Source organism: Mus pahari, chromosome 23, assembly GCF_900095145.1.
Source record: "Mus pahari chromosome 23, PAHARI_EIJ_v1.1, whole genome shotgun sequence".
Lineage (NCBI taxonomy): Eukaryota > Metazoa > Chordata > Mammalia > Rodentia > Muridae > Mus > Mus pahari.
In genome coordinates, this window is record NC_034612.1 from 17,753,850 (window position 1) to 17,762,984 (window position 9,135).

At 48.2% G+C, this 9,135-nt stretch overlaps 1 protein-coding gene across 2 annotated transcripts in view; it reads left to right on the forward strand.

The window, feature by feature from the left end:
* Positions 1-9,135, forward strand: part of Glt1d1 (glycosyltransferase 1 domain containing 1) — a 73,581-nt gene that overhangs the window by 51,831 nt on the left and 12,615 nt on the right. For both annotated transcript variants that reach the window (XM_029533656.1, XM_021187139.2), the window contains exons 9-11: positions 1,667-1,710; positions 2,593-2,713; positions 5,836-5,934. In XM_029533656.1, the coding sequence (XP_029389516.1) occupies positions 1,667-1,710; positions 2,593-2,713; positions 5,836-5,934 (264 nt within the window). The remainder of the gene's footprint in view (positions 1-1,666; positions 1,711-2,592; positions 2,714-5,835; positions 5,935-9,135) is intronic.

Here is a 9,135-nt window from a genome sequence, read left to right on the forward strand (position 1 = left end):
TTCTTTCTTTCTTTCTTTCTTTCTTTCTTTCTTTCTTTCTTTCTTTCTTTCTTTCTTCCTTCCTTCCTTCCTTCCTTCCTTCCTTCCTTCCTTCTTTGTGAATCATCTTATTGTGCATGTCTTGATGACTCCCTACATAGACCAGGCTAGCCTCAATCTTACAAGAGAGCTACCTGCCTTTGCCTCCCAGGTATTTGATTGAAGGCGAATGTCACATTACCCAAGGAGCTGAAGAGGTTTGCAGCCCCCTAGGAGGAACAATAATATGAATAATGTACCCCCCACCCCCCACCCCCCACACAGAGCTCCTGGATTTCCACCTCAGGTCAGGCTTGATGGCAAGCACCTTTACCCACTGAGCCATCTTTATCTTGGTGACGCTAGAGTTTTGTGCTGAAGAAAGCTTTTTCAACTGCTTGAAAATCGTATTCAGGGCTGATAATAGTGGCCAGGTGGGAGACGGAGGGACCAATCTGATGTAGTCAGTCAGGTGTAGCCTGTTGGATGTCTCAGGGAAGAGTTTTTGGTGAGTTGAAAGGCCATTGATGACTCTTCCACCTCCGGGAAGGGAACTGACCTTGAACTCTGTAGGGAGCCAGGCATGACCTTGAACTTCTGACCCACTTGCCCCCACCCCCAGTCCTGTATCACAGGTGTGCACACCTCCAAGCCTAGCCTAGCAGAATGCTTTCTGGAGTCGTCTGCTACTGCATAATGTAGTCCTTTCTCTTTGTGTCTGAATAATACTCTCATGGATAAACACTTTTTTTTTTTTTTTTGTAATTCACCAACCTGGGGGCGTGCCCTTCCTTTTAAAACTGTACTTCTGAGAGAGCTCCTAAAAACAAACTTCAGTTCCATGGGCTGTTTTGATGAAGGAATGAATGGGAATTCATTCCCTTGATTGCTTTTTTATGACAAATTCCACCTGCATTGTTTAAGAAAGCAAGCCTTTCCCTGAAGGATTGGGACAGTTAAATTGTCCTGTCTGTAGGCACTCTCCACTGTCCTTTGAAGCCCTTGGGTTTCCCTGGGCTCAACGTTCAGAGAGGATGTCACACACAGACCCTGCCCCCTTGTCTTTTCTTATCTTCCTTGTGTAAGGGCTGGACTTGGGCTGTTCGTCTGTTACTCGTATATTCTTTCTTTCAGAACTACTGGGTGGGCTTTGATCCTGTTAGGATTCGTGTGCTAAAGACTTAGACTTAGGTCACGCATGCTCCAGCCCCAGACAAAGTCTTTCAAATAGCCCAGGCTGGCCTGGAGTTTGCCACACAGAGGAAGATGGCCTTGAACTCACGAGCCTTTGCCTCCTTGCAAGTGTTGAGGTCACAGGCTTTCCATGATCACACTTGGTTTATGTAGTGTTAGGAACTGGACTTAGCGCTTTGTGCACGATAGTTGCTCTACCATTTGGTCCCGCCTGAAGAGTCGGAGTTTTTTTTTAAAAATTGTGTGTGTGTGTGTGTGTGTGTGTATACACGTCATGGTGCATACGTGAAGGCAGAGGACAATGCATTCAGGAGTCAGTTAGCACCTTCAACCACGTGAGTTTCTGGGATCATGTCTAGGGCCTCGAGCTTTTGTAGCAAGGGTCTGTACTTGCTTGAGCCATGTGCCAGCCACTTTTAAGGGTTTCTTGTCCCTCTTTTTTTTTTTTTTCCAGGTAGATCCAGTGTTTACAAGGGAAGTGAAAGAGCGGGTGAGGAGGTAAGAGTGACGGGCAAGGGGTACCTGCAGGCTGCTGGCACACTGGGAATTCTGCGTGGCAGAGCGAGCAGTTCAGGAGTCCCAGCTTACTGACCTCTGATTCTGCTCTAAGCAGGGTTGAAAGTGCAGCCTCCAGTAATGTTCCCTCTGACCTCCCAAGGTCATGCTTTGGGTTTGGGGTAGAGGGCAATAAATGGACTCACTCAAAATGTAAGATGCTCTGTCTCCCCAGTCATCTGGGGAAAGGCCAGAGCGAAGCACTTGGTTTCTGGCTAAGGGTCTTGCTGCAGATCCCAGGGTGGCCTGGAATCAGAAGCCTTTAATGTGACTGGGCCCTAGGTGCGCGTCTCCATCCCTGATTTAGTGAAGAGCTCTTGAAGACGATGGGGTTTTCCTTATTTACTGATGACACTGGGGAAAATGCAATTATTTAAAACAGCAAAGATCTGGGGACTGGAGAGATGGCTCAGTTGGTGAAAAGCATTGACTGCTCTTGCCGAGGACCCAGGTTCAATTCCCAACACCCATAGGATGGCTCACAATCACCTGTAATTCCAGTTCCAGGGCATCTGGACGGGATGCCGTCTTCTGGCCTCTGTGTGTAATGCAGTCACCTGGTACACACGCATGCATTCAAACCCTGATACACATAAATAAATCTTAACAAAGATTTCGAAGAATGAAGGAGCTTCCTTGTATTTAGCTGATGAATGTATACTGATCGGTGTATCTGTCTAAATTGCATTTTTTTTTCCCCCTGCCAGGAATAAGGGACCCAGTTTCACTCGATGTACAAGTTGGGTCTTAATTGTTCACATAAAATTGAGTGGGGCTATGAAGAGGGCTGAAACAGCTGTGCCACCTCTGCTCTGTCCTCTTCAGGGCTGCAGGGGTGCGGCTGATCCGAGAGATGTGCCAGGAAGATCTGCATGCCGTGGTGAAGAGCTGCTTTGCGCTGGTCAACAGCTCAGTCTCCGAGGGCATGTCAGCCGCCATCTTGGAGGTAACTGCAGCTCGAATGCCCAGGATGTGGTACCATTCTTGCTTTTCTCCATTTAAAAAAAAAAAAAAAAAAAAGATTTATTTAAAAAATTTTAAGTTACACGTACGTACATATGTGTCTGCGAGGACCTATGTACAAGTGAGTGCAGTTGCCGGTGGATACCAGAAGAGGGCGTCTAGATACCTTGGAGCAAGTATGAATTTGCATCAAGTGCTCTAAAAGTGCGCGACATGGCCTTGTGTCATCTTTGTGTCCGGCAAAGAAGCCTGTGCTCTGTGATAACCGTCAGTCTTGGTTGGGTGCTCAGCCCCAGCCACTGGGGCGGTTTGTTGCCCCCAGCAACTAACTTTTAAACCAGCCTAGAGAAGGTGCCCAGTTGTTCTTCCATATGTAAATACACATTCCCCATTTGTATGGGGGAAGGCCAAGGGCCCGAAGTTGGCTGAATGGTTTTCTGAGCAGCACACCCAGCTTTTTCTGTGGAGTAACTGCTGTGGGCACTCAGCTTGCCTCCTAGGAAGGGCAGCTGCTAGCAATCCCCATGTTCTTGAAGCGTTGTTGTCGCTGCAGCCTTCCTTTGAGAAGGCAAAATAACCTTTTGGGAGACCGGCTCTGAAAGAAGTTGATTTTAGGGGGAGTGGTCGGCGTGCCTCTTCAGAATCCCTTCAGATGGCCAGTGTGTTAATCACGGAACAAGCGCCCATCAACTGGGCCAGGAAGGGAACTTTCGACCTTTCTGAATCTGCTTTCTGGAGCAAGCAAGTACAAATGCCCATTGGCTAAAATACACACTTCTCGCAGAAAAAAAAAAAAGTGTCAAGAGCAAATGTCAGCCAGATGCACAGCAACCGGGTGATTATTGCTAAAAGCCCGCCAGGCCTTTCATACTCAAGCCTATTGTGGATTTGAAATACTAACACCCCCATCCCCAGGTCCTCGCCCAATAGAATTACCTTAAAGGGAGGAGATGGAGAGATGGCTCAGTTAGTGCAGTGCTTGCTGTGCTGAGTCCAATGCCCAGGACCCATGGGAAAAGCCAGGCATGGTTGCTTTGTGACTGGGGATGGAGAAGGATGGGCTGTGCAGAGGGGAGACAGGCAGACCCCTGGGGCTCGCTGGACACTCAGCCTAATAGAGTCTGTGAGCGCCAGGCCAGCGAGAGACCCCTGTCTCAAAAAAATACCAAGGTGGGCAGTTTCTGACGATGGCCATGCCAAGTTTTCCTTTATCTTCTACACATCCGCATGCACCCCTCCATACCCAAAGGGTATAAAGGGCTGTCTTCGTATTCCCGGTTTTCCTGTTTGGACCACCAACGGAGATGGAGCCAACATGCAGACCAGACCTCTGGGTTAGGTTTTGGGACCTCGGTGGGAGAAGGGTGGAAGATCTAATGCTAAGAGTGAGCGAGAGCATGCTTGACCATAGCCAGTCACGCTAGCTCTAGTGATTGGAAAACCTTGAAGGACCCTGTAAGAGAGTTTTAAAATGCTTGTGCCATTTTGGTGCCAAAGTATGGGGGGGGGGTGAGATAGAGAGAGATTGATTTTATGTGGGGGCATGGGACAGGGCCATTCCTTATTCTTTTGAAAAGCAAGCCGAAGCTATTTTTCAAGTGTCAGAACGAGAAAGACTTGCTAAGGGCATGCATTTGGGATGTGGAAGCTGCAAGGAATTTTGCAAGGGGCAGGGTGGTCTTTGCATAGACGAAATACACTGCCAGCCGGCCACTGGCCAACCTCACCCAGGCCAACTTCCCGCTACGTTCTGTGAGTTTGTATGAACACCTTCAGATCAAGTCGTTCTCCCGTACTAGCAGTGATCCCCCAGAACGGTCACCCATGCCACCAAGTCACAGCAAATCCTTCTTCGAGACAATAGACATAGGGCAGTCTGACCCAGGACCTGCCTGGCTGCAAGCTTTACAAGCCGCACCCTGCAGGTGGGCTGTGCATCCCCTAAAGCCCAGCTGTTCTCTTTTTATGGGGTGCAGGTTCCAGCAGCTGTGTTCCTCGTGCCAGTGCCGTGGAAGAGAAAGACTGGCTCAGCCAGGTGTAGTGTGGCACACACCTTTAATCCCAGCACGCTGGAGGCAGGTGAATCTATGAGTTCGAGGCTACCCTGGTCTACAGAGTGAGGTCCAGGACAGCTAAAGCTACAGAGAAAGTTTGTCACCTCCCCATTCCCCACCCCAGGCAGCTCTAAGAAGGGTGGGGGGCTGGGCCACAGGGATATTAGAGAGATTGAAGGGAAGATCTGCCCACCCCATAGGAGGAGCTTGATCTAGTCTAGGGAGGCCAGGTGAGTCTGTTTTGGAAAAGGGAAGCTGTGTGTGTGTCTCGTGTCCTGACATTTCGTGTGTCTGTCCCCCCAGCGCCGGGGCTCTGCCCCTCCCTCTGTCTTTCCCTGCCTGCTCTGTGCATTTACTCTGAAAGCGAGCAGGCCTATTTCCAAACACCGTCTAGCGCGGGGCTGTGCCAGCTCCAGCTCTGTCAGGACCAACTTCCCAATGTGTTCGCGTAGTCTCAGAGCTTGTCTGTTCTCAGAATTTGCCTTTTTTTTTTTTTTTTTTAAAAGATTTTTAAAAAAAATTTTAAATGATGTATGTTATGTGTGTCTATGTGGGGGATTGTACACATGTGGGGGGTGTCCCTGGTGGCCTGGAGAGGGCGCTGGAGCCCCCCTGGATCTAGAGTGATTGTGAACTGTCATTCAGCTTGGGTACCGTAGGCAACCAAACTCATATCCTCTGCAGGAGCAGCAAGCGCACTTAACCTCTGAGCCATCTCTCCAGCCCCATCTTCCTTAGTTTTTCAGAGAGGGTCTTTCACAACCTGGAGCCTGACAAATAGGCCAAATTGGCTGGCCAGTAAGTTCCAGGGATCCCCCTGGTTTGGTCCCTGCCACCGCACCCCCAGTATTGAGATTATAGGTATGCACCACCATGCCTGGTTATCTATCTATCTATCCATCTATCTATCTATTTATGAGAGTTCCAGGAGACTGGACTCAGGTCCTGATGCTTCCAGAGCAAACACTTTACCACCTAAGCCATCTTCTCTGGCCCCCTCGCCTATTTCTTAGATGCTACCCTTCATCCTCACTCCTTCCCGTCTTCACAGGCAATGGATTTGGAAGTTCCCGTGCTGGCCAGGAACATCCCTGGGAACTCGGCGGTGGTAGAGCACGGGGTCACGGGACTGCTGTTTTCCAACCCTCAGGTAAGGAGAGTCATTTCCTCCCCCCCCCCGCCCCCGTGTTTGCCTCATTGGTGTGAGTTCAGACTGTGCAAAGAAAGCTCATGAATTCGAGGTTCTTATAAGCCTCCCAGCTCCTGGTGGAGGTAGAGCCGTCCAGCATGCTCAGTGGCTTCTGTTCTCGCCCTGGAGGGACACGCATGCAATGCATCTAGACATCCAGGGTACTTCTGAACTGAGGACTTTAGCTGGCTGAACGTTTGTTTGGCATGTATAAACCAGGCATAGTGGTGTATACCTGTCTGTTACAGAACATTCAGGAGGTAAAAGCAGGAGGATCAGAAGTTTAAGGTCAGGGCTGGTGAGATGGCTCAGTGGGTAAGAGCACCCGACTATTCTTCTGAAGGTCCCCGAGTTCAAATCCCAGCAACCACATGGTGGCTCACAACCATCCGTAACGAGATCTGACGCCCTCTTCTGGAGTGTCTGAAGATAGCTACAGTGTACTTACATATAATAAATAAATAAATCTTTTTTTCTTTTTTTTTTTTTTTTAAAAAAAGAAGTTTAAAGTCAACTTCTGCTATATAGCTAGTTCGAGACTAGCTCACAGGAGACCTTGTCTAAAACAAAACAAAACAAAGCTAACGCCACACAGACAAACAAACAAGCAAACAAACCAAAAACTAACACACAAGGACTTTGCCGGCTAGTCTTCTCCGCAGTAGTTGTGTGTGTGTGGGGGGGGGGGGCAGGGTGGAGCAGAAGAGAAGGTCTTCTAACTATCTTGTGACACAGTGTATTCTGGGGGCTGGTGGCACAAGCACCCTGCCTCTCTCATGTTCAGGTCCTCTCAGGTGAGTCTCAGTCCCTGAGTCACAAGAGGCAGCCCAAACTCCCCATCCCTGTCACTACAGAATTTAGAACTTTACTCGCAGACGTGTTTGGACCCACCGTCTTCATGATGGCTTTACCGACGGATGTTTAGAACGGCAGCCCTTCCTGGTTCTGTGCAGGGGGGGGGAGAGCTGCGATGCGATTCTTCACACTCCGAAATAGTGCGCGAGACACGGATGTCACACGTACCCAGTGTATGCTGGGATACGTTGTTCTTAAAAACAAATAACGCAAGCTTTGAGGAACTCTGGGCTGGCGTTGGCTTTAATCAACCACGGAACTCAGACTTGGATGCAGGGGAAGCAAGGGAATGCAATTTCAAATATGCATTCAAATATGTATGAGAACCAGCATTTCATTTATTAAGAAGAACTGTCCTGTCAGACCACCGGCTTTGGGAGTTAAAATATGTATATGCAATGCATAGCACATAAATAATGTGTAAGCATAAATGCTCTTTGAAGTCAAGCTAAATATAGTTACTCATTCTGCGTTAGCTGTTATTCCTTAATTGAGAACATAAAGAAACCCGGTTTTCCAATGTAGGGCTGGAGATAAAAGACCGAAGTGTTCAGAGAGATTGGGAGATTGGGGCTTGTGCAAAGGGGTGGGGTGCATGGCCAGGAACCTTGGCCAGAGTCTGGGGCTCAGTGGACCGTCAGCAAAGAAAGGGGGGTCTTGGTTTGCGGACTATAAAATTTGAATTTGTCCAGGCACCATGTAAGGGAGGAGGAGGAGGAGGAGGAGGGGGTGGGGGGAAACCTGTGGATCATGCAGCAAGCCTGTGTGTGGAGACTGAAGAACGTGGCTGTATTGGCCACTAGAAAGAGAACCATTTTAGATGCTGGGATGAGGCTCAGTTGGCAGAGTGCATGAGGCTCTGAATTCAAGCACCAGCACTGCCCTAAACTAGACATGGCAGTATGTAACTACAAATCTAGAACTTGGGAAGGTGAGACGTTCAAGTTCATCCTTGGTGACAGCTGTGTGGTACAGGGCGCTCAGCCTTTATCTGTTTATTTGTTGACACTTTCCTGTCTCCAACCTTCTCTTCCGGTTCCCTTTAGAGGGCTCAACCCTTCAAAGTGACAGACCTGCTAATGGGAAATGGAGATTTGGTGCCCACTCACTTTCAGGATTTGGGCCTCTGCCTTCAGTCGTTCTTTAGCACCTGAGACAGCACCTGTCCCTAAGCCTTTGTTCTTTGACAGTGAGGGGTAAAAGCCAGAACCCCTACACTCACCCCCAGGAGCATAGAAAAGACTCCGGAAGGAAAGAGTTGTATTAGTGTTCTATTGCTGTGGTAAATGCCATGGCCAAAAGCAGCTTGGGGAGGAAAAAGTTTTGTGTGCCTTACACATCCGGGTCACAGTCAATCACTGAGGGAATTCAGGGTGGTAACTGGAGCAGGAAGAGAGCTCTGCTTGCTGGCTTGCTCAGCCTGCTTTCTTATACAACCCAGGACTGCCTTGCCTAGGAGTGGCACCGCCCATAGTGGGCCGAGCTCCTCCCACATCAATCAACAACCAAGAAAATTCTTCCCAGGGACGCCCACAGGACAATCGGATGGAGACAGTTCCTTTATTGAGGTTCCCTCTTCCCAGGTGACAAAAACTAAGCAGTATGGGGCATTTGTTTAGGGATCTTACAAGGAGAGCCAACTGAAGCATTTATATCTACAGCCACCTCTACATCTCTCTCCACGTCTATATCTATGTCTGTATCTATATGCATATCTCCGTTTATCTATCTCTATGTCTATCTATATGTAATCTCACTGTATAGCTAATGTAGAGGTCTATCTATATAATATATCTCTACATTTATATCCCATACTTATGCCTATATCTATTTTTTTTTTAAATCTAAGAAATTGATGATGAAGCACATTTCACTGTCGGGACAGAATAATCTCTGGCTTTGTACACTTCACCTCTGGAAAATTTCAATTTGAACGAAGCTTCCCGAACCGGCTCAGCATTGATTTCTCATTACCTCAACAATCTGGTTATTTCTCCATTTAAGAAGAAGGAAGGAGTCCAGTGACTTTCCTAGGTGTTTTTATAGCTCAGTTTTATAGCCTCAAAATTAAGATCTATATGACATTTAATAGAAATCGTGAATTCATATTCTGCCAGGGTTGGGCTCTTCAATGGTGGCTCAAGCTGATCTGCTAGAAGGTTTTCTTTTTGTTCTTTAAACAGCTATCAAGAAATAAATTTGGAAGCTGGGTGTAGTGGCACATGCCTTTAATCCCAGCACTCGGGAGGCAGAGGCAGGCAGATTTCTGAGTTCGAGGCCAGCCTGGTCTACAAAGTGAGTTCCAGG